This window comes from Zasmidium cellare (assembly GCF_010093935.1).
Source record: "Zasmidium cellare ATCC 36951 unplaced genomic scaffold M409scaffold_16, whole genome shotgun sequence".
Lineage (NCBI taxonomy): Eukaryota > Fungi > Ascomycota > Dothideomycetes > Mycosphaerellales > Mycosphaerellaceae > Zasmidium > Zasmidium cellare.
In genome coordinates, this window is record NW_022986960.1 from 591,113 (window position 1) to 613,380 (window position 22,268).

Consider the following 22,268-nt stretch of genomic DNA (forward strand, 5'->3'; position numbering starts at 1 on the left):
TGGATACGAGATTGCAGCAAGTACGGACCGGGGAGGTCATGTCGAGATGCGTGCAATTCCCACCCTGCGCGCAGCACCGCTCCACAGTATAGAAGCGAGCGCACCAATCGAATGAGGAACGTGAGGCAGACGAATGTGTGCCCTTGGCATGCAGTAAAGCAATTCGACGAATGTTCTATCCCCCGGCGCCTTCTTCATCCGAACTCCCATCTTGCATATCATCGTCCTCGACATCAAGCTGTGCACCTCCTTCAGCGTCTTCGTCGTCCTCCAGCTCTTCATCATCCCACTCATCGTCATCGCTCACCTCACCGTCCATGTCTTCGTCCTCCTCATCCTCATCGTCTTCAGCGCTTTGCCCGTTCGCCTTCCGCTCAGCTTTCTTGCGCTCAACATTTGCTTTCTGTTCGGCTTTCCTCTTTTCCTTCTCCTTTCTCCGCTTCTCGTGCACCTTCTCCATCTCCTGGATCTCTTCTTTCGACTTGTGGATGTACTCATGCCACATGATCTTGCCGCCGCACAGACCTTCTTCCACCTTTGTCAGGCGTAGCTTCATCCGTGGTCCCAGCTCGTAAAGTTTGACTGCCTTCTTCTCCACATCTGCTGTGCTCCTCTTTTCAGAGACATCCTTTTGTGCCTTCCTCTTCTGCACTTTCCGTGACGATGGTGCCATCACTTCAATCTCGGCGTCCGTATCTGGCTCTGACTCTGATCCAGAAGTGAATCCATCCGCAGCGTTGGGATCCAACAAGTAGTCCGACACATCATTCAACTTGCCCAGGTTGGGAAGACCGCCTCGCTTGCGCTTCTGGCCCGCATGACTGAGCTTCTCGGCAGCGTCTAATCGTCTCAAAGGCTTCGGCACAGATTTGGCGGTTCGAGTCTCAATTGCATAGTGACGTAGGTTCAGTGTGTACGAAGCAGCGTCGGAGTTGGGATCTGCAGGTTCGCGATCGAGCAGAAGCACCCGCTTCATGCCCTGCAAGGCAGTCGTGGTTGGATTGATGGGTGGAAACATGGACTGGAAGACACTGGTCGTCAAAGATTCGAGATGCTTGGGTATCTTGGGTTGTTGCTTTTGTTCGCCGTTGGTCTCCTCCTTCGTGACGAAGTTGTTCATGACCAGTAATGGTGCCTGTAGGTATTCCTTGCCTCCGCTCTTTGGTCGCTTCATACTGTGGTATATGTCCTTGCACAAGCTGTAGTTCTCCACGCGAAAATGGAAGGTCGGTCCTCGAGGAGTCAATGCCAGACGCATGTTCGTATTGCCGTTGCTACTTCTGCTTAGAAGCATCAAATGTGTGATGCCCAGCGGCCCCGCCATGGTAGTGTAGTCGCGCAGCTTGTTGCTTCTCCGCTCTTTCAATCGCGAGGCTGTGTCCGGCTCCATCATCTGCCTGATATCTCGCACGAGTTGCGACACGCTCTGCCCGACCTCGCTGGCGCCCACGCGAATGACCATGCTCTTAGGCGGGCGTGACCCAGCCTTAGGGGCCGCATGACTTGCTGACGCGGCCCCGAGGCCAGGCTTTGCGCCGACATGCGTTCGTTTCTTGACTCTTCTCTTCGCCATTTCGTGCACAAAGTTGTAACAAGCTCCAAGCACATTTTCCAAAAGATCTTCGACAATTCCCACTAGCTCATCACGCTAGAGACGGTCAGATCCGCCGCTAAGATAACCCTAATCTTATCGCGGCGCCTTCGACACCACCGAAGAATATTTCTGGCCGCCACTTCCACATTTCACACACAGAACAGCAACATGTCGTCGAACAAGAGAAGAAAGCTGGACACGGGCTCTGTCAAAGACAGCGACCCTTCACCTCTTAACAAGAAGCCGTCTTCGAAAGGCAAAGCACCGCTCGTGGAAAAGACATCACCCGAACAACCTTCTCCCAGTCACGAGTCCACGAAGCGCCCACATTCAGACGTCGATGAGGACGAAGATGAGGATGACGATGAAGTAGAAGAAGGAGGAATCGAAGAGGAAGTGCAGGCCAGCGCCGAAGCTGAAGCGGCAGACAAAACATTCGCAGACTTGGGTGTCACAGAATCACTTTGCGATGCTTGCTCTTCGCTAGGCTTTACGAAGCCAACGGCAATCCAGCGCGAAGCCATACCCATAGCCCTCGAAGGCAAGGACATCATCGGTCTGGCAGAGACGGGTAGTGGAAAGACTGCGGCTTTTGCGCTGCCTATACTACAAGCCTTGCTCGACAAGCCGCAGGCAATGTTCGGCTTAGTGCTCGCACCTACTCGTGAACTGGCATATCAGATCTCGCAACAGTTCGAGGCCCTCGGCAGTCTAATCAATGTCAGATGTGCGGTGATCGTGGGTGGCATGGACATGGTGCCTCAAGCAATCGCCCTCGCAAAGAAACCCCACATCGTGGTAGCCACACCAGGTCGACTGCTCGATCATCTGGAGAACACGAAAGGCTTCTCACTACGGCAAATGAAATATCTCGTCATGGACGAAGCAGATCGTCTTCTCGACCTCGATTTTGGCCCCATCCTCGACAAGATCCTCCAAGTCCTACCCCGCGAACGACGAACGATGCTCTTCAGCGCGACGATGAGTACGAAGCTTAACAACCTCACTCGAGCCGCACTGCAGCAGCCCGTCCGCGTCAGCATAAGTAGCAGCAGCTACCAGACCGTCAAGAACCTCATGCAGCGATACGTCTTCATCCCGCACAAGTTCAAAGACATCTACCTCGTGTACCTCCTTAACGAGTTCTCCGGCCGGACGTGCATCCTCTTCACGCGAACGATCCACGAGACGTCGCGAATCGCTTTTATGCTGCGCGCCCTCGGCCGCTCGGCGATTCCACTCCATGGTCAGATGAGCCAGTCTGCCCGCCTCGGCGCTCTGAATAAGTTCCGAAGCGGCAGCAAAGAAATCCTCGTCGCCACCGACGTTGCGGCACGAGGTCTCGACATCCCATCCGTCGACCTCGTGCTCAACTTCGATATCCCACCCGACAGCAAGACGTACGTCCATCGCGTTGGTCGAACGGCTCGAGCGGGCAAGTCCGGTTTCGCTATTTCGTTCGTGACGCAGTATGACATCGAAGTCTACCAGCGGATCGAGAAGGCTCTGGGTAAGAAGCTAGAGGAGTATGCCACGGAGAGGGACCAGGTGATGGTGTTTGCGCCGAGGGTGGCGGAGGCGCAGCGAGTGGCTATCACGGAGCTGAAGAATGAGGCCGACAAGAACGGTGGCAAGGGCAGGGGTAAAGGTGCGGGTATCGGCGGCGGGAGAGGAAAGAAGGGCAAGCGGGATGATATGGATGTTGATGAGAGGTGATTGTGATGGATGGCTTTGTGAAAGGAAAAGTCTGTCTTGCCTGGCTGTTCTTGTGTTGAGAAAGTATTTAGATACCCACTAGCGTCATGAGCATCTTGTTGTACAACGGGGTATCTACACAGTACCACACCAAACCTCAATCCTCCGTCCTCCCGCCTTGTCCCTGCGGTCTTGCAGTAGCCAACTGATCAACCATCGCAATCGCACCCTTCACGTCATCCTTGTTGTACAGGAACAGTCCCTGCAACGCCGCCGTGCTCACGCTGCCTATGAGATCGGCATCTCTTGCCTTTTGCATGAACAACGTCTTGCCCTCTCCGTTAGTGTCACTTTCAGCGTAGAACCGGTCCCAGAGCTGCTCCATCTGCCATTCGGTGGCGTTGCCTAGATGGACCGTCATGTCGACTCTTCCGGGTCTGATTAATGCGTCATCGAGCCGATCGATATGGTTTGTGGTCATGAAGATGATGCGTTCCTCCGCGCTGGCAACGCCATCTAGGGCGTTGAGGAGACCGGAGTAAGTGACGTTCGCGCCGCTGTAGCCGTCCTCGTCTCGTTGCCGGCGATTCGTGAATGCGGCGTCAGCGTCTTCGAGGAGGACGATTGTTCGCGGTGGGACGTTCAAGAGGAGATGGTTGAGGAGGTCGTCTGTCAGTCCGCGTTGGCTGAGACTTAACATGGCGATGTTGAAGTCTAGCTCGCCGGCTAGGGCTTGCACGAAGGAGGTTTTGCCTGTACCTGGCGGCCCGTATAGGAGGTATCCTCTCCGGTAGGGAATGCCGCGATCGAGGTACCAGGTCCGAGCATTGAGGAATTCGTTCACGTCGTTGAGGATTTTGTCGCTGAGGCCTTTCTGTAAGACGACCGAGTCGAAGGGTCGCCGTCGTTTGGGTTCGCCTGATTTCTCCCAGGTCACGTTGCGGCTTGTGTAGATGACGGTTTTACCCTCTGTGCTTTGGAGGGCCATATGGTGTGCTTCGCGAAAGATGTCTTCGAAGATGTGGCGGTAGTAGTAAAGTGTTGTGAGTTTGACCGTCTCGAAAGGCTGGCCATTTGAGTCGAAGCTTTTGCCGACTCTTTCACGATTGACGGCGAGGAACGCATTCTTGTATCGTAGAATGTGCCTTCCATGGCCGGGTACCAGAGCAAAGGCAGTCTGCTGTGAGCCGCTCGCAGTCCTCGACACTTGGGTCTTGATCTGGAGATGGTGAAGTCCAGGGGTGAAGCGCCGAAGGAGGGACTCCAGCGCTCCAACCTGCTTCTTGCCCTGTGGCGCTAATGATTGCGAGTAGTGGTTCGTCATCCAGTTCAGAACCCAATTGTACGATTCATCGTGTCTCGTAATCTCCAAATCAACCAGCATGCGATGTCTGATGAGCTCGGCGGTGCGTCTGAGACCGATTGATCCATATCGCAAGGCAGCTCCTAGCCCTGCGAGACCAAAGCCGGCCGTGAAGAAGGGGTTTTCCAGCAGCTGGGAGAGGATGGAGCCCTCGCCCTTGCCGATGTTCGCGAGCTGGTTGACAGCGTCCTGTCTTGCATTTTGCGTACTCCCTACGGCGGTGACGGGCGGAGATGGCGCATTGTGGTCCATCAAGAGTGAACGTGAAAGTTGCACGTCCTGAAGCCAAGCTTCGTCGCTTCCAACCACAGCAGATTTGGACTTCGGCTAGTGTCTCGCTAGTCGCGGACCCTGGCAATCCTTCCATCACGACTGCTTCACCTGCCATGTCGTGTGCCCTTTCTACCAACACCCGCAGCGAGTCTGTCGTTGTCACCACCGCCTCTTTGTCGAGGAGTCCACCTCGCATCCGACGCCATGGCGAATACGGACAAGGTCACCGTCGACAAATCTTACTTTGATGCACTTCTACGTCGGTACGTTTCACACGATAAAGGGAGCCGCTGCAGATAACCGCACAGACTGACACACGGCGTTTGTTGACAGGGCCGATTTTGTACGCATATATACGGGGCCTGCACCTGTTTTGTTTGTTACAGTGCGACTAACATGCCTTCGAAGCACACTGCAACCCAGATCCTGGGCCGCCCAGACCCGGCCAATGTCACCATCTCGCGGGTCGAGTACGATAGCCTGGTAGGCGAAGTGCAGAAATGAACGGCCTCTCCTATTACTGACTTGGCTGGTAGCTGCGGCTGTCGAAAGAATATGACATGCTCAAGCATGCACTCTTCCAAGGCGGCCTCACCCCTGAAACCCTGGGAGTGTTGATCTCAGGCTCCGAGCCTCAGCCACAGCGGCAGACTCGTGTCGATTCCTGGGCCGACGACTACAATGACAATCCATCAGCCTTCGGAATCCCGCACATGCTCGCCAATGGTACCGGCAACCACAATGGCACGTCGTGGAAGCCAGGAATCAATCACTCAAACCTCCAGGCCGCACTTGGTGCACCTAACTTCACAACTCGCAATGGCGCGCAGAACAACCTCCGCATCCCAAGCTCTCAGCGCCACCCAAGCAATGGCATCGTCCCGTCCTCTGTGCCTGAGGATGGAGGGTTCGAGGAAGGTATCAGCTCCTTCGGCGATGGCAACACGGAGTACGCGAACGGCAACCACCAAGCAGACTCGGCGATGCGGACCCTGTATTTCTGCGGCTTTCACCCACGTACGACTTATCGAGATCTGTTGTCCGTGATCAAGGGCGGCAAAATCTTGAGCATCAACCTTCGTGCCGAGCGCAGTGCGACTGTGACTTTTCACGACGGTGCTGCCGAATACTTGGCATGGGTGAAGCGAAACGACATCTACCTTCATGGCAAACGGGTAAGTGGTGCTGTGAGGATTGCGAGGTTCGCTGCTGACTTTTGAAAAGGTCGAAGTGCGATGGGCTGAGCGGCAGTTTCGTCTCAACAACCACATCAATAACAAGGTGGCCAATGGGGCGAGTCGAAACCTTCTCATCCGCAACGCTGCCGACAAGGGCATGACCGAGGATCGAATCCGCGACGATATGGAACATATCCACAACCTCATCATCATCGACGTTACTTTCCAGGGCAGACACGCCTACGTGTCCACCACTTCAATCCACACGGCACTCTTCGCCCGGACATGCATGATGAGTAGGTCGGCTTACAGAGGGTGCAAAGTCGAGTTCTACCAGGATGAGTGCGACACTCCACTGCCATTCCGCGCGCCAGTACCGAGAGGTGTGCCGCAAGAGCCAGCCAAGAAACCAATGTCATTGGCCAACAGATTCGACATGCTGGACACGAACAGCGATGCCTCCAGCACCGACATCGAAAATCGCGATCCTCTTGACGGCGGGACCGTTGATTCAGACGACGACACCACGATCGACATCAAGTGTCGCCATGGAGTGAGGCTTGACTTCGTGGACTCTGAGAGCGAGGCTTAAAACACGGTTGTACAATACTTGCTTCGTGTTTTCTCATCGTCGTTCTTTCCTTGCCACACACGAAGGCACTCACACGGCGCCACAAACGCATCAAAGTGGGAAGCACTGTTTCGGTTCTGTGCTTAGCGACTTTTATGGGACATGAGATGGCTCTGCGGTTTGGGTTTGAAGAAGGTTGGCGTCGACGATTGGAAGCGAAGTATGTTAGAGATACCCATTAGCGCGATGCATTCTGTACTTGCACACAGCTCGGGCGGCGTTTACTGTTGGGCCTGCTGATAAATACAAGTTTCGGTCCATCTTTCAGAAATCCTCGCAGGTGAAGACGGACGTGCTTTCAAACCTCGGAGAGTTCTGACACTGCTGGTGATGTTCTGTACTTTAGGGCCAAGTTGTTCAACAATGATGACTAGGTCTGTACCTCGTCTGCTCTAACCGCATCAGTAGCCTTGTGTGTGCCAATGAAAGCATCGACATCGGTAGTGGGGGCCAAAGGTGATTGTGAGTTGACCGCATTGCCCGGTGGTAGGCCAATCTCCGTCTAACGCCTGTTCAGGCCAAGACAGTCAAATGTATAACAATGGCAGTGTTTGCACCTCTCAGAGCGGATTTAGACTGCTCGGTTCGAACTGGTCCTCCTTTTTGAGCCATGAACTTGAGGTACGTTCCGTTCGTCGTCATTATTGCGAACTTCGCAGCATGTACATTCGTCCACGCTGTACCTCACGAAGGCACGAACCATGACCGGAAGCCCGACAACAATACTGCCCGACTACTCTACCAATACCCCATCGGCACCTGGATTGAAAACATCGCAATCCGACCCAACGGCAACCTCCTCCTCACGATCCTAAGCTCCTCAAGACTCGACCAACTCGACCCCTTCTCCAACGACCCTGTGCCAGAGACCGTCTACAACTTCCCAAACGCCACCAGCGTGACCGGCATCGCCGAGATCGACCACGACGTCTTCACAACCGCCGTAGGCAACTTCTCGCTCGCGGGCGGAGGCTCGACGGCGGGGAGCTGGAGTGTTTGGAAGACGGATTTCTCCAATGGTTATGGTCGTGCCGTCGTCGATAAGATCGTGGATCTACCGGACCTCACGTTCCCGAACGGGATGTGCAACCTCCCATCGACACGCAGGAAGCCTGAGGATATCCTCCTCGGCGACATCGACACGGGCAGAATCTGGCGTCTGGATCCTCGCACGGGGAGCCACGACGCCGTCATTAAGAATTCCTTGACGGCGACGGCAGCGAATCCCATCTTTGGAATTGTGGGCGTGAATGGGATTCACGTCCGTGACCACGAGCTGTATTTCACGAACACAGGCCAAGCCCTCTTCGCGAAAATGCCTATCCATGCGGATGGAACGTCTGCGGGTTCACCGCGAGTTGTGTCGTATTTCTCCAACTCGACGCAGTATGCGGATGATTTCGCTCTGGGGCACAACGGGGATGATGCGTTCCTCGTGACGGGGTCGGGGAATTCGATTGAGAGGGTTGGGGTGGATGGGGTGGACGAGGGGAAGGGGAGGATTGTGGCGGGAAGTGTGAATTCGACGAGGATTGCTGAGCCGACGGCTTGTACCTTTGGGCGTACGGAGGGGGATCGAGAGGTTTTGTATGTGGTTACAGCGGGTGGGATGGCGAGTCCGGTCAATGGGAATGAGGTTGTGGGTGGGCAGGTGTTGGCTGTTGATGTTAGGGGCTGGAAAAGGGAGACGAAAGCGTCTAGATGAGTTTTCCGCCCTCTTCTCCTCCTCCTCCAAACAGACTACAGCTTGGGAACCCAAAGAAAATACACTCCCCGAGATCCAAAGTCCACATCTCTCAAATTCCATGCTTCGCCAGCTCTGTCTGCGTCCACTCCCACAACCTCCCCGCCAACCCCTGATCCCTCGAAAACGCACTATCACCGCCCTTGACACCCACAGGCGTATAGTACTCCCCGCTCTCCACGCCCTTCTTGGCCGTCGCAGCCCACAACTGATTCCTCGCGCCCTGCTCAACATCCAACCCGATCAGAGGCACGACACATTTCGAGAACGCCCTCACAACGAAATTCCCTGCAATGTCCGCATGCAGGTCCGTCTTGACGATGCCAGGATGGACAGACACGGAGGTCACGCGAGGATGACGCTTGGCGAGTTCGCGCGCGTAGAGGATGTTGGCGAGTTTCGACTGGCCGTACCGGTCGTTCGTAGGGTGCTTCTCCGCGGTGGTCTGGAGACTTGCAAAGTCGATCCCGCCGGACGGGACGTATTTGTGCGCCATGGAGCTGACGCTTATGACGCGGACGTCGGAAGCAGGGGCCGTAGCTGTGGCCGTGGCTTCCAAGTGTGGGAGGAGGAGTTTCACGAGCGCGGCGTGGCCGAGGTGGTTGGTGCCGAATTGGATCTCGTAGCCTTCTTGCGAGAGGCCCGGTGGACACGACATGATGCCTGCGTTCAGGAAGAGGATGTCCAGCCTCGAGGTTTGCCTTAGGAACTCGTCCGCGGCGGATTTCACGGACTCTAGCGATGCCAGGTCGAGCTGGAGGGCTTTGAGTCGGGCATCAGGGATGATGGTGCGGATCTCTGCGATGGCGGCTTGGGCCTTGGAGAGGTTGCGTGAGGCGATCCAGATTTCTGAAGGATCATGGTGTGCGAGTTGGAGGGCGGATTCTTTCCCTAGGCCGGCGTTGCCGCCGGTGATGAGGATGACTTTGCCAGCGAGGGAGGGGATGTCTTTGGAGGGGTTGAAGGAGTTGGAGGGCATGTCGAAGGGCTTTGAGGGGCGGGTGGTGAGGATAGTGGGGCTGCATACTGTGAGGAAGGTCTTACTGTTCATATATCCCTACACTTGTGTGTGACTTGACATGCACATAGTATAGGCGATTCGTAACGTCCGATATGCGGCCGCATCAGTTCTCATGGGAATGTAATCTTCTGCGTGGAAAGCCTGCAGCCTGGCCAGCCGACTAGGTCGGGACGGGACGGGTGGTGAGGATACTAGGGCTGCACACTACACGAGGACGTGGATAGACATGCACATAGTATTGGAGATTCATAACGTCGCACATGCGGCCGCATCGGTTCTCCCGGAATGGTGGTCTTCCGCATCCGAATCCTGCAGCCTGGCCAGCCTACCAGGTAGGGTGGAACGCTCATTTAAAGTTTTCGCATATCTCATATGCATGAAGATGGAACCATGTAGTCTGTGTCCTAGGTCTGTATTATTGTGCATCTGTGGTGATCGCAGTAACTTTCAATGCGCGCGGGTTCTGTCTGGGTCCAAAGGCTGAACTCATCGCTTGGTAGACTCTTATGTTTGCTTCTTCTTTGCGAGGTTATATTGATTGGATAACGGAAAGGTACGGGACGTAGGGAGGCACGGAATAGAGGCCGTCGTACTTGAGTTGACCGCATTAGTCTGGCCTGGAAACCCCGTCCTTCGTCTCCAGAACACCGGCTCCCAAATCAAGACATATCAACACTTCTTCTCCTTTCCTCCCAAAACTCCCTCCTCCAAGCCGTCGTCAACTCCAGAATCTTCTTATCCGCGAAGGGAGTCATCTGCGTCGCGAAGAAACCTGCTACACCCTCGTCTTTGCAAATCCACCAGATCACATTCGACGCTCCGCCCCAACACAGCACATTCTTCGGCTGGCCGATGGCCTCTGCAGGACCTAAGGTTAACGTCCCCCCAAGTCCGTGATTGACGTCTTCATCCGCAACGGGACCGGTGCAGATCGCCCAGGCGGGTTTCCATTGCAAGAGCATATCCGTCTGGGGCGAGGAAGGAGGGAGTTGAGGCGTGAACATGAGAGAGATAGTGGAGGGGGAGAGGAGTTTCGGCGTATCGGAGATGAGGTCCTGCAGCACGGCGAGGTAATCACCCATGGTACACGCGAGGTCTTTTCCGCCTTCTTCGTCCTCGGCGTTATTTCCGAAGATGAAGGATGTTTCTTTCAACCCGCCCTCTGGCGTGCGTTCAAGTCCTTGCATCAGCCTCGCTTCGTACTCTGGTTTCTTCGAGATTCTGAACGTCGGGAAGGGGGCTTGTCGGCCGAGGGGTTTCCAGATGTGTTCGATCATGTAGTCTTCGAGGGTGGTGTTGTGGAGACGACGGACGGCGATGCCCGCCCAGTCAAGGCTGGAGCCGTACATCCACCCTTCACCGGGTTCGTAGAGCAAAGGCGTGGCGTAGCGTTCGGTGACGAAGTTGGAGGGTTTGAAGTCTGGTCGTTTTCGCCACTTCATGAGCGAGGGGTTGAGGAACCAGTAGCCCATTCCAGAAGTGTGTGTCAAGAGGTGTCGGGCTGTGATGGGGGCTTTGGGGGCGTGCTCGTGCACCTCGAGGGAGTCTGTGATTTCGTCAAGGACCTTTAACTCGGCGACTTCTGGCAGGATTCGGGAGATGGGCTCGTCGAGAGTGAGTTTGCCTTGGTCGATACACTGGAGTAAGGCTACGCTTGTGATGAATTTGGAGGCACTGGCAACCTTGAGGACGGCATCTTCACGGAGAGGCGAGGCGTCGGGAGAGATGGAGTCGTAGCCTGCGATTTTGCTGTAGATCTCTCCTGTAGTCGTTCGTCAGTATAGAGAAGCAAATTTCGATGCGATTGAGACGACATACCGTTCTTATCGACACACTTCGCCATCAAGCCATGCACACTCGCCTCCCCTTTGTTGGTGTACTCCTCGACAAGTCGACCAAATTCAGACATCTTCACTGTTGCCGATCGTTGAGTCGAATGGTTCTCTGCTTTCATCAACCAACAGCAAAATCTCGCCCTTTATGTATCTTCTCGTCCATCTGAGACTTTCAGCCGTGGTGTCCTACAATCGTTCCACCTCGCATGGTTCGAGTCGAACACCGCCTTACGTCCGCTTGCAGGCAGTGTTGTCGTCCAATGGCCGTCGAGAGGGTGCGAAAAAGTGGGGACATTCTCGCAGCTGAAAGACGGCCCTATGCCTCGCTGTGTAATATTTCGAGCTCTCACCTCGCACAGCATTCGTCTGGGGTTCACTCTTCCCGTATGGCTTTGCATCGTCTGGAGTGACTCACGGTACAAGCATGAGCTACGGCAATTGCACTGCGAAGTCGTTGTGCTTTCCCTCGGAGACTGTCCGAGTGATGTCTTGGATCAGGGCTAGTGAGAAGACCACAGTGCTCCCATCGGAAATCCACATTGACCATGTCTCTTCGAGGGCAGCGCTGTGGCGTCCTGGCACACTCCGCCTCGCAGGTGGCTTTGGCCGTGGTGGAGATTCAAGTTCGACCACAAGGCTGGTCTTTCCATCCACGGTGACCACTCAACCCTATGCCTCATTACACCTCACTACATGTTAGTTCGAGCTTCACCCCGCGGAGCATTTGGCTGATCTCAACTCTCTCTGTACCAGTTTCCATCGCCTAAAGTAAGCTGTCTCCGTAGAAGGTATGTAACCCCTTATAACTTGTCGTTTCGTTCCTATTTATTTCCTTCCACCCCATCGCCAGCATCCTCGCGAGCGTCGCCCGCCGAGTCGGGTGCGAGTCACACCTCCCGCCCGCCCTCTTCGTGCTCTACAACCTCCACATGGCGTCCTGGATCCTAACCCTCCCAGGAGCATGTCTAGACGCAAACACCACAAGTACCAACTTCGCAGCCCTGGCGATGTACCTCCTAACCTCCGTCCTCATGGTAACGACCCACGACGGCCTCCTTGTGGAATGGCTCCTCTGTCCCCGCTGGCCTATCTGGTACCGTCAACGCGGGCCCGATGCCAGGCCAGACCTCGTGGCGGCGAGGTTGACGGCGATTGAGCTGGGGAAAGATATTGTCATTTCGCCGCCTTTGATCGTGGCTATGGTTTGTATGACGTTCGCGCTTTATGCGCAGCACGTTCTGTCTATGGTCCTGTTTGTTCTTCATACGGGAGCGGCGGTGGTGAATGTACGATATACGTCTGCTTTTGGGCTGTGGCGTCCGAGGCTGTTTGGCTTGCGTAGTGCGATTTGGAGGGTTCGAGATCTGCTTCATCCTTAGCGATTATACTCCCTTTTTACTCAAGTGCGGACGAATTAATGTCTGGAAGCAGACTGATTTTCGCAATTTTTCATTCGTTTCAGGGCTATTTGGGTATCCTTGACTCGCGTCACTAGCATCGCTTTGCAAAGTCCAGAAAGCTCTTCAATACCTTCCATGAAAAACAAAGGCTTCCGCCATGATATTCTCCCATCGCTTTTAGGCAATCAACGCTGAATCTAGACTATGTCAAGCTCAAACAAGCCGTCCAGAGGTCAGAAGAGCCAACACCGAAAGCTGGTTCGCCAGAGATGCAGCCTTGCAAACGCCTTCAAAGCGCCAATGCCAGCCTCAATAGCATCCTCCTGCGCCGTCGAAACAAGTCTTGGGTATCGTGGTGTTGGTGTGATGAATGATGTGTAGTGGTATGATGTGGTAGTCTAGCGGCTGGTTCTCGATGCGATGGCAACTTCACCTGTGCTTGACTGGTTGGGTGCCGTAAATTCAGGCAGCAGACTACTGACGGGCAGCATTGCGAGTGCGCTTGCCGGCGGCTCCCGATGAAGCGCCCTCGAGTGGCTCGCCATCGCGCTTGTGGCCTGCCTTGGTGCGTGGCCAGTCGTCGAATGGGCTGCGCACATTGCGACGACCAGCTGGGAAGGCCGGCGCTGGGGAAGTGTCGCGACCGCCGGGCGACTCAGTCTCTTCGATGACCGGCGTAAGATGCGTCTCGACCTTCTTCTTGCGCGAGCTGCGGGCGGGAGTGGGAAGTGCTGGCTCGGATGAAACGCCCTCGTCGGTAGCAACTGGCTCAGGAGTATCGTCGTGATAAATCGGAACGTCGTTGATTTCCACCTTCTTCTTACGGCCAGATCGGGCTGGTGTTGGCAGGTGGACAGCGTCATCTGCTGTAGCTGGCAAGTACTCGGCGTCATGCTTCCTGGACGCGCGCTTAGTAGTCGGTGGGCTCATCATCGGTTGAGTCGACGACTTCGTCTTGGCGGGAGTGGCGACAACAGGAACCTCCTCGACCGTCTCTTGCATGTGCGCGACTTCTGCCACATCAGCCATCTCGACATCCGTCTCCGCCTCTTCATCGATATCGTCGCTCGCACCGTATCCTGAGTCGAATGATTGGAAGAGCAGGCGTGGCTTGATAGAGCTGCGAGTCATCGGGCGACTGGCCGCGCTTCCAACGGCGCGCTTGAGTGCGAGCTGGTAGGCGGAGCTGCCAGGTTCCTCGTCATCTGACTCTGGTGGCGGGACACCTTCAAAACGGCGAAACACCTTTCGGCCGCGGCTGTAACCAGGTTAGTGTTGAGTTCAGAATGTGATGCAGAAAAGACTTACAAGTTGTAGACAATGCCCTCATTTCGAGCTGCAGCCTCATCCATGCGCTGCTCCTCAGCAATCATAGCCGCAGACTTCTTCGACCGACGCTTTGGCTTGTCGCGAGTCTGTGGGATGGTGTGCGCACGTGGACGGTAGAATGGGTTGGCTTCAGACTCGTCCTTCTCCGGAACGCGGGCATGTGACTCGGTGTAGATCTCGAAGCCATTGGCAATGGAGTTCTGCTCGGTCTTGGTGTAGTCGCCAACGTCGAGGTCGAAGCCTTGAGACTTGCCGGCGCGGGTGGTGTCGTGCTTGCGACTCTCGCGACGGGTGGGCATTGCGTCGGCGGGGTCCTCGGGTTGGAAGTGAAGGACGCGGGCGGTGTCTTGCAGGCTGGCGACACGCTGGTGGTTGCGGGCGGGAGTCAGGGAGGGCGTCTTAGCTGGTGTTGGGAATAGCGACGATGTCTTGCGGATGGAAGAGGAAGGGTCGCCGCTCTCATTGATGTTGCTATTGTCCGTCTTGTGATTGTCGGCTTTGCGCGGGGTCATTGCGCCGATGTTCATAGGTGAGCTTGGCGGCGAGAGTACGTCATTGAGGGTGAACGCCGGCTTAACGGAGAAATTGGAGTTCAGCGGCGGGACGTTGTTGTGGATGGTGCGCGAGATGTTGGGGGTGCTGTACTTGTTCGACACCAGAGTACTTCTAGTAGATCGGCGTGGCGAGTACGGGTCCCAATCCTCGAGCAAGGCACCATACGTTGGCGATGGTGGTGTGCGAGCGCCGCCGTACCGGGAGGTCGAGGGTGGTGGGGTGGATGGAGCCTCCATTTCGAGGAGAATCAGAGACCTGCGGCTTGGAGACTTTGACTTGCGGCCCAGGCACCTGTTTCACCTGTCAGTATACACTGCCTGCAACTGCTAGCTAGCTGGCAGCGGCCAGGCAATGGCGACTGGCGATTGGCGATTCGTTCGGCGGTGTTGTCGTGTGCGGAATGTCGATGTCTTGTCGCAAGTTGAACTCCAGAGCAAGATAGAAAGAAGTCTTTCCGGCAGCAATTGTTCCGAACACGCCGACTTCTCCACTTTCATTCAATTGACAATGCTCTTGGTTCCTTCACTCTTATGCGCCCCGTATTGTCCAATCCCAAGCAAGCAACTGTTGCAGTCTTCCTGTCCCTCAAGCCTCCACTTTCACAGCGTCCAGAGTTTCCACCAATTCGACCAAATGATTCCGACCAGTAGCTATACGCGATTCGGCGACAACAGGAGCAATGCGCGGCGGTCCAGAGATTGAGGATTGGGTATTTTTGGTATAGGTGGTGGTGGATTCAAGAAGGGATATGGGACGAGGTGAGGTGTGAAAGTGTGGCTGGCTCGGGCGGGACCCGCGACAGGGGTCTTTTTCGCACGCGTCTAGACGCGCCTCCCGTTGCATTGCATCACCGGAAACAAATCAATAAACACGGCCATCACACTGCGGCCGTGGGTGAACCAAACCAAACGACACGTGTTGCGACCAGGAACACACCCATCGGCGCTGCTCGTGTCCGTCACAATGTCCAAGGGCGACATTCCAAACATCGCCAAGCTCCAGCTCGAAGAACCCGACGAGGACCTCTTCGCGTCGCCCAACAGCGGCGCAACGACGCAAAAGCACACGCCTAGCTCCAATGCGTCGTCCGTACAGAAGCCACATGCACCGAAGCAGTCCAAGCAGGATATCGAGGATGCGCGCAATGCGCAACTACAAGCCGAGCTGGAGAAAGTCCGCGAGGTCAATCGCGTGATCGAGGGCGTGACGGCATCTCTAACCAAGGCGAAAGATAATATGGAGACTGTAAACCGCACTGTCAACGACGCATCGACTCTGCTTGCGACCTGGACGAGGATACTATCCCAGACAGAACACAATCAGAGACTGATCCTCGACCAGCAGTGGCAGGGCGCGACAAGGGACGTGGAGGATATGGAGAATGAGGAGGCGAGAAAGGCGCAGGACGCTGAGAGGAGGGCTATGGAGGAGCAGCGCAGACGGGAGGAGGCACAGCGGAAGGCGGAAGAGGAGGAGAGAAAGAGAGCTGCTGTTGAGGATAAGCGGGCGAGGGCTGGATTGAGCAGGACGAGGAGCACGAGGGGGACCTCGAGTTCGACGAGAGGGACTGCGGGTACGGCTGGTAGAGGGCGAGGGACAACTGGTGCAACGAGGGGCACGAGCAGCTATGGAAGAGTGTCGAGTACTAGGGGAAGAGGAAGAGGCTTGGGATGAACGTGAGATCTCAACATCACGACATACAACACCGCCAAAGTATCCTACGCACAGGGACCAGTCAGATAATGAGCTGCTAGACAATTGCCCTCCCCACAGGTCAATGGACGACTTGATCAACCGCCATTAAAGACGAGACATGGCAACTGAGGGCATGAAGACTGAAACATGAAGAGTGAAGATGGAGAAGAAAGCGGCGCATGAAACATTGGGGACAGCTCGCTCAATCCATAAGAGCTAAGCTACGTCTTTATACAGAGTATCCACACATTGGAGGAAGCCATCGCAATCCACGCCACGGCCACAATAGCCAGCAGCCTCTATCATCGAAATCATCATCACTTCATACCGATCATCCGACCCTCACTCGCCTATTTCGCCGTCTTCTTCTCCGCCTCCTTGTCCAACGGACCGCCCGGGTTGCTGCTCAAGTTGCTCAACTGGTCCTTGCTCGCATCCGCGGCTTTGTCGCCGGGTTGTCCGCCTTGCCTGTGTCCGTCATGTCAGTCTGTCGATCTTTCGAAGTGGAAAGAGGAAATGGGTGCGTACTGGTTGGGGTTGGAGGATGAGGGCTGGTGGAGCTGGCTGTCGGATTGACGCTCTGGCTCTGGGGACTGACGGCCTTCGTTTGGTGCGGACATTGTTGCTGTTGTTTGTGGGAGCTGGAGGAAGGTGTCAGTTCTCGAGGTTTCGTGTTTTGTTGAGGCAGGCGGATGTAGCTCCCTACGTTGTAGTCTTCTGGTCTGAGTGTTTGGTGAGACTGCTGATAGCAAGTCAGGTATCAATGTGCCAATTGAAATCTTCCCCTCGATACCACTCACTGACAGTTGTTTCTCGAGCTCAAATTGTTGTTGTTTGGACAGAGTCGTGAAGTAAAAAAGACTGAGGGGTTCAAAGACACGCGACTGCATCGCATCGCCAGACGTGGGGCGTATGATGAAAGAGGCAGTGACGTATGGATGCATCATCGCCATTTTCACGGGCTTCCATCATGATCTGACCAAGACCTGACTGAGCGGATTAATGATGGCCGTCTCCGAAGACGTGCCGTTTGAGGGATTGACCTCATTTCTCTTGATGGAGGGCTTCGGACGGATAAATTCGTTGTTTCTGTTCAATGTGGTAGGCAGCTGCAATGGAGCCATCACATATTCAACCATTGGGGGCGGCAGATGTTTAGCAATGTCTACTGCGCCGTATGTTACAAGGTCTCTTGAAGCGTACAGATAGTCTTCATGGCAATCGTGATATTGTTGGATTGTTTCATCTGCGTTATACTTCATACAAGTCGTCAAGTATTCAATATGTGCTTTCCCAAACAGCAACCATGCTTGCCAACCCATCAATGTCCCAAAGGAACCTGCCCACCCCCTGAAGCCGGCGCAACAACATTCGATAAAACCCCCGTCAGAGCTCCAAGCGACGGCGAGAAGAAATACTCCCCTCCTCTCGGCACCACGAACCGATTCTTCGCTGGCAGCTGGAGCTCCCGGTTCGCGTCTTGAGGGAACAATCCCTTCATGCCCACAGAGTCCTGATCATTCCTCTGGCCCATGACAGCATCGACGCCTCCGCCGTTAAAGCGGAAGAAGGGGTTGTTGGCCCACGCTTGCTGGATGAAGTCGAAGCCGTTGTCGAGCGAGCTTTGATAGCAGGCGAAGAGGAGGCCTCGTTCGGCGTTGGGATCCTCGCTGATTTCAGGACCATAGGGGATACCTCGGCGGAGGATGCGGTGGGCGTTGACGCTGGGGCGGCCGGAGGGGGGTTGGTCGCCTCGTGGATTGGTTTTGCGGATATGGGCGCCTATATGTTCAAGTCAGCCTAGCTGGATGCGAATTGTTGAGATGACAACCTACCGATCGGGCAGACCATCCTCATGCCAGCCTTGATCTCAAAGTTGCCCTGATTGAGGCCGGGTGGATCGAACTCAAATTGATTGTTTCGCATGGGATCATTACCAATCGCCTTGTCGTCAAAATCCGGCGAAAGATTGACGGGGCATCCAGACTTCCAGCGCCCGATCAAACGAGCACCAAGCTGATCAGACCAAGTGCCGAGAGTGTTGGAAGAATCGACAAGGAACTTGTTCCAATCCTGAACGTTCTGCTTCAACTTGCGGAATACCAAGAAGCTGCCGTCGACCATCCAGGCTGGCCGGTCCGGTGCGGATAAGTCGCCTGGACGACCGCAGAGAATGGTGCCTTGTTGAATCGTATCTTGGCCTGGCGGAACGAATGATTCCTCCTTGGTAAGACCGGGCAGGCCGCCGACGACTGGCTGTGAGATTCCGTCCTTGTAGCCGAAGCTGCATTGACACGTCAGTTTGAGGATCCGTCTGTAGATTACGAAAACTTACTGCTCATTGCCCTTCTGAGCGCCTGGTCGCACCTTGCCGTCGACCCTGAAGGCAAGCTTGGCAGACGTGCCGAAGAGCTTCTTGATACGATCCAATTTGTCTTGAACTAGCTCTGGGGTGTTGCCAGCTACTAGCAAGACGCCATCGAGCTGATTGTTCAGCCAAACCGCATCCCAGTCAGGATCGGACGTTCCCTGCTTTACGGGGTCCTGCAGGCCGCTGACAGCGCCATTGCGCATACCCTGCTCGAAAGAGCTCTCGCCTGTGATGTTGTCTTGGATATTGAGACCAGAGACGACTTGAGAGATCTGTGACGCGGTCAGCCCGAGTTTGCAAGGGAAGGTCAAGCTGACTGACCTTCTTCAATCCTCTGAAGGTGAATGAAATGTTGGCGCCAACAGTGGGCAGCTTCTGGGCGGGAGCATTGGGATCAAGGCTTGCTTTGAAGTCCCGGATGTTCTTGCGGGTGCTCTGGACATTTTCCGTCGAGGTGATCTCTTGCTGAGCGACTTTGCGAAGATTGGAAGAGAAACTGGAAGCTTGGCCGTCTGGGATGGTGAAGAACCAGAAGGCCTCGACTTCCTTGGGAAGACCATTTAGGAGAATGTCTCCCTGGATGTTGGTAAGATCTGATATAGGAGAGGCCATGTTTGAGAGCTTAGAGGGAATGAAAGTGTTGGAGATCGAAGGTGGCTATGAAAGTGAGAAACGTTACTTACAGAGGAAGAAGGCCATTCTTATGCATGCTGTCCTGGCTGCTTTGGGAGTCTGGTCCAGACCTGAGACTCCTTGCCATGGCTGCTATCGTGCAACCTGCCGTTGTCTCCTGAGGCACAGCCATGAGCATGTTGCTATCCGTAGCTGAACGTGCGATGAGCCCGCAATGCTAAACTTGGCGTAAGCCTCTTCTCGTGTCGTGTGCTTGGATACAGAGGCTGAATAGGCCTGGACCACCAGTAGCTGAGAGTCTGTCTATAGCTGACTTCCCTAAGTGTATCACAGCATAGCGTAGTCAGCCAGCCACGTCCCCTGTCAGGAACGCCTCATACTGGGGTTAGCTTCGTGGAGAAGTGGTGTGTCTTTTCGTGATGCAGGACAGCGTTTCCAATTACCCTGCATTGGAGTATGCGAGGCACGTATGACCACCGGGGCATATACTACTCGCTGACTTGAGACGCCTGCGATTCGAGCTTTCGCCAGGCGCAAGCCACGTTCCATGGATGTTGACCGCTTTTGCAGCTGTGTGCCGTCTCGAAGTTAGTGGTTTGTTGAAGACTCAGCGCTGAGATGTTGCAAGCTCGTCAAAGCTCCGGCTTGACATGCGTTCTGCTCCACAGAGTTGTTCTCGCGAATCAGGCTTGACAGAGGTGAGGTGGATGGAGGATTCGCTTGTGCTGGCCTCCGTGTGAAGTCTCAATTCAGCATGGGGAGCGCGTCATCATCAACTGGAGCCCTTGGATGTTCACGTTGATATGCCTCACGCCACATATTCGCAGACCATGAGGCTGAGCGGAAAGAATGTTGACGCGACTTCATCATGATGTTGTTGTTGGAGGGAGAGAACAACGCGTCCGGGTCAGAAGCGGCACTGGAAGGAAGTGGCCCGTGCGTGGGGCCTCGACTTTCCGCATGAGATGGTGCTTTCGACAACAACATCAACGACTCTATCTCAATTTCGAAAAAGCCTCACAAACCCGTCAGATCACTTCGAATCCCCGTATAAAAGTGACTGAACTGTGTTCATTCCATTCGCCTTTGCGGCTCTTCAGCCATGGCACCAGTAAGTAATGCCGATCCTGATGGAGTTCAATCTAACATTTTTTTACAGCACGGAAGTGCACTCCCCCAAGCGGCGACAGAGAGTGCGAGAGCAGCTCGAAAGAACTTCTTCTGCGAGCTATGTCAAAAGGGCTACGACCGGATGAATGACTTCGAGGCGCATGAAGGATCTTACGATCATCTTCATCGAAAAGTATGTCAAACATATGAGACATGAACGCTGTATCGGTGCTGAAGATTCGATCAGCGCCTGAAAGACCTCAAACATCTCACGAAAGACCCAAATGCCGCTGCGAGGGCACGGGAGTCAGAAGCCCGCATGAACGAAGAAGCCGGCCTCAAATCTGTCTCCATCTCATTACCGGGCTCAGGATCAGCCGGACCCGTGAAGAAGAAGCCAGTTTTCAAGAGCACACTGCAGCCGCAGAACGCCAACGTCGTGCCTGCAAAACCGCTCGATCTGGGACGAGATCCTCACGATCTGAACGGGTCGATTGCGAATGGGTGGGCGGACGATCAGTACGATCCTACCAAGATCATGCCTTACGACAATAACTTCAAGCTCACCGACATCATGACGGAGGATGAATTACGGGACCTGGATGCTGAGCTCGCAGATCGCAGGTATCGGTGATAGAGAAGTGTGACATTCGTGCAGATAAGCGAGGAGTTGGGGCTTAATTGGTGACGAAGGCAAATCGGTCGGAATGCTGCATTGAAAGCGCCTGGTTGTGTGACGAAGCCTCCTTTGGAATTCAGCTTACCATGCCGTTTTAGAACACGCGGATACGTGCATGTCATGCAAGAGCAAACAAAGAAGATTGGCAAGAAATGTTTCAAGTATCTTCCGACACAAACGCCGGTCTACAAAGCACATGCTGGTTGTCCCGCTAACGAACACATTCCTCTCAAACACGCAAGACCTAACTACACTCTCAAACACCGCACCCTCGACACACAAGCACCCTGCATCCACACATTCAACACCATCACAATGGCCAATACTCAGAATCGGGATGTCAAAGAATGGATCATCGCCAACGCAGCCTCAGACCACATGACTCCGGACGCTTCATGCCTCATCGACCCCGTTCCTTCCAGCCAAGTATTTAACGCCATCATCGGCCAAGTTACTGCGACTGCAACCGGCTCCGTCGATCTCCTAGTCGAAACGTCCACCGGACGTCAGTCTCTTCGCCTCTCCAACGTCTTCCTCGTTCCAAGACTTCCTCGCGGTTTGGTCTCGCTATCGAAGCTGGGATTCGAGTACAACTCCTCAAGCGAAGGCCACACCCTTCACACGCGGGACCAGAACGGCAACATCACCACGGAGATCAATTTGAATCTCAGGGATGGGCTTCCATACTTCCCGATTGTGCCAAGGATGGGATTTGACTCACAGCCAGGTGCGAGCTCGACTTCTGATGGAGAAGGGGGAGATTCTCGTCCACCCGCAGGTTCTCAAGAGGCTCGAGAGCGTCAGATGCCGATGGTAGTGACCAGCTCGTACTACGTCAGGGCAAACTCAGGTTGATGGGGCGGAAGACTTCGGGTGTTTTGCAAGCTGAGGGAGGAAGGACGTTCAAGGGTCAGGCATGAACAAAAATCAGGCATGCAAGATTTCCAACATTAATCATGGGCTTCCGAATTTCTGCGAGTACAACACCCCTGGTGTACGGTTGAAAGAATGCGTGCCTGGATTGAAAGACATGCCGGTGGCTATTATCGCGGAGATAAGCCAAAGGGCTGGAATGTTCCTAGTCGTCTAGGGCCTTGCACAATTGAGGCTTGCGACTGGCATTCTTGCGATTGATGTTTGATTGGAATGGCTTTGTATCCGG

At 54.8% G+C, this 22,268-nt stretch overlaps 14 protein-coding genes across 14 annotated transcripts; 7 read left to right on the forward strand and 7 right to left on the reverse strand.

Moving 5' to 3' along the window:
* Positions 1-175: 175 nt before the first annotated feature.
* Positions 176-1,573, reverse strand: M409DRAFT_66265 (uncharacterized protein; the record flags this gene model as incomplete). Its single annotated transcript, XM_033816860.1, has 1 exon — positions 176-1,573. The coding sequence occupies one exon, from the start codon at positions 1,571-1,573 to the stop codon at positions 176-178; it is 1,398 nt and encodes a 465-aa protein (XP_033668139.1).
* Positions 1,574-1,762: 189 nt separating this feature from the next.
* Positions 1,763-3,310, forward strand: M409DRAFT_66266 (uncharacterized protein; the record flags this gene model as incomplete). Its single annotated transcript, XM_033816861.1, has 1 exon — positions 1,763-3,310. The coding sequence occupies one exon, from the start codon at positions 1,763-1,765 to the stop codon at positions 3,308-3,310; it is 1,548 nt and encodes a 515-aa protein (XP_033668140.1).
* Positions 3,311-3,446: 136 nt separating this feature from the next.
* M409DRAFT_22679 (uncharacterized protein) lies at positions 3,447-4,904 on the reverse strand (the record flags this gene model as incomplete). Its single annotated transcript, XM_033806446.1, has 1 exon — positions 3,447-4,904. The coding sequence occupies one exon, from the start codon at positions 4,902-4,904 to the stop codon at positions 3,447-3,449; it is 1,458 nt and encodes a 485-aa protein (XP_033668141.1).
* Positions 4,905-5,321: 417 nt separating this feature from the next.
* On the forward strand, positions 5,322-6,695 carry M409DRAFT_54435 (uncharacterized protein; the record flags this gene model as incomplete). Its single annotated transcript, XM_033812709.1, has 3 exons — positions 5,322-5,408; positions 5,462-6,100; positions 6,150-6,695. 3 exons carry the CDS (start codon positions 5,322-5,324, stop codon positions 6,693-6,695), a joined length of 1,272 nt encoding a protein of 423 aa, XP_033668142.1.
* A 649-nt stretch (positions 6,696-7,344) lies between these two features.
* Positions 7,345-8,439, forward strand: M409DRAFT_22681 (uncharacterized protein; the record flags this gene model as incomplete). Its single annotated transcript, XM_033806447.1, has 1 exon — positions 7,345-8,439. The coding sequence occupies one exon, from the start codon at positions 7,345-7,347 to the stop codon at positions 8,437-8,439; it is 1,095 nt and encodes a 364-aa protein (XP_033668143.1).
* Positions 8,440-8,530: 91 nt separating this feature from the next.
* On the reverse strand, positions 8,531-9,457 carry M409DRAFT_22682 (uncharacterized protein; the record flags this gene model as incomplete). The annotated part of the gene is made up of 1 exon (XM_033806448.1): positions 8,531-9,457. The coding sequence occupies one exon, from the start codon at positions 9,455-9,457 to the stop codon at positions 8,531-8,533; it is 927 nt and encodes a 308-aa protein (XP_033668144.1).
* A 701-nt stretch (positions 9,458-10,158) lies between these two features.
* Positions 10,159-11,408, reverse strand: M409DRAFT_54437 (uncharacterized protein; the record flags this gene model as incomplete). Its single annotated transcript, XM_033812710.1, has 2 exons — positions 10,159-11,261; positions 11,318-11,408. The coding sequence occupies 2 exons, from the start codon at positions 11,406-11,408 to the stop codon at positions 10,159-10,161; spliced, it is 1,194 nt and encodes a 397-aa protein (XP_033668145.1).
* An 855-nt stretch (positions 11,409-12,263) lies between these two features.
* Positions 12,264-12,713, forward strand: M409DRAFT_22684 (uncharacterized protein; the record flags this gene model as incomplete). The annotated part of the gene is made up of 1 exon (XM_033806449.1): positions 12,264-12,713. One exon carries the CDS (start codon positions 12,264-12,266, stop codon positions 12,711-12,713), a length of 450 nt encoding a protein of 149 aa, XP_033668146.1.
* A 495-nt stretch (positions 12,714-13,208) lies between these two features.
* M409DRAFT_66271 (uncharacterized protein) lies at positions 13,209-14,854 on the reverse strand (the record flags this gene model as incomplete). The annotated part of the gene is made up of 2 exons (XM_033816862.1): positions 13,209-13,992; positions 14,043-14,854. The coding sequence occupies 2 exons, from the start codon at positions 14,852-14,854 to the stop codon at positions 13,209-13,211; spliced, it is 1,596 nt and encodes a 531-aa protein (XP_033668147.1).
* Positions 14,855-15,581: 727 nt separating this feature from the next.
* On the forward strand, positions 15,582-16,292 carry M409DRAFT_22686 (uncharacterized protein; the record flags this gene model as incomplete). The annotated part of the gene is made up of 1 exon (XM_033806450.1): positions 15,582-16,292. The coding sequence occupies one exon, from the start codon at positions 15,582-15,584 to the stop codon at positions 16,290-16,292; it is 711 nt and encodes a 236-aa protein (XP_033668148.1).
* A 371-nt stretch (positions 16,293-16,663) lies between these two features.
* On the reverse strand, positions 16,664-16,933 carry M409DRAFT_22687 (uncharacterized protein; the record flags this gene model as incomplete). Its single annotated transcript, XM_033806451.1, has 2 exons — positions 16,664-16,781; positions 16,842-16,933. The coding sequence occupies 2 exons, from the start codon at positions 16,931-16,933 to the stop codon at positions 16,664-16,666; spliced, it is 210 nt and encodes a 69-aa protein (XP_033668149.1).
* A 701-nt stretch (positions 16,934-17,634) lies between these two features.
* M409DRAFT_66273 (uncharacterized protein) lies at positions 17,635-19,296 on the reverse strand (the record flags this gene model as incomplete). Its single annotated transcript, XM_033816863.1, has 4 exons — positions 17,635-18,095; positions 18,149-18,597; positions 18,649-18,956; positions 19,006-19,296. The coding sequence occupies 4 exons, from the start codon at positions 19,294-19,296 to the stop codon at positions 17,635-17,637; spliced, it is 1,509 nt and encodes a 502-aa protein (XP_033668150.1).
* A 1,123-nt stretch (positions 19,297-20,419) lies between these two features.
* M409DRAFT_22689 (uncharacterized protein) lies at positions 20,420-21,061 on the forward strand (the record flags this gene model as incomplete). The annotated part of the gene is made up of 3 exons (XM_033806452.1): positions 20,420-20,428; positions 20,477-20,620; positions 20,675-21,061. The coding sequence occupies 3 exons, from the start codon at positions 20,420-20,422 to the stop codon at positions 21,059-21,061; spliced, it is 540 nt and encodes a 179-aa protein (XP_033668151.1).
* Positions 21,062-21,421: 360 nt separating this feature from the next.
* Positions 21,422-21,961, forward strand: M409DRAFT_22690 (uncharacterized protein; the record flags this gene model as incomplete). The annotated part of the gene is made up of 1 exon (XM_033806453.1): positions 21,422-21,961. The coding sequence occupies one exon, from the start codon at positions 21,422-21,424 to the stop codon at positions 21,959-21,961; it is 540 nt and encodes a 179-aa protein (XP_033668152.1).
* Between the last annotated feature and the right edge of the window lie 307 nt (positions 21,962-22,268).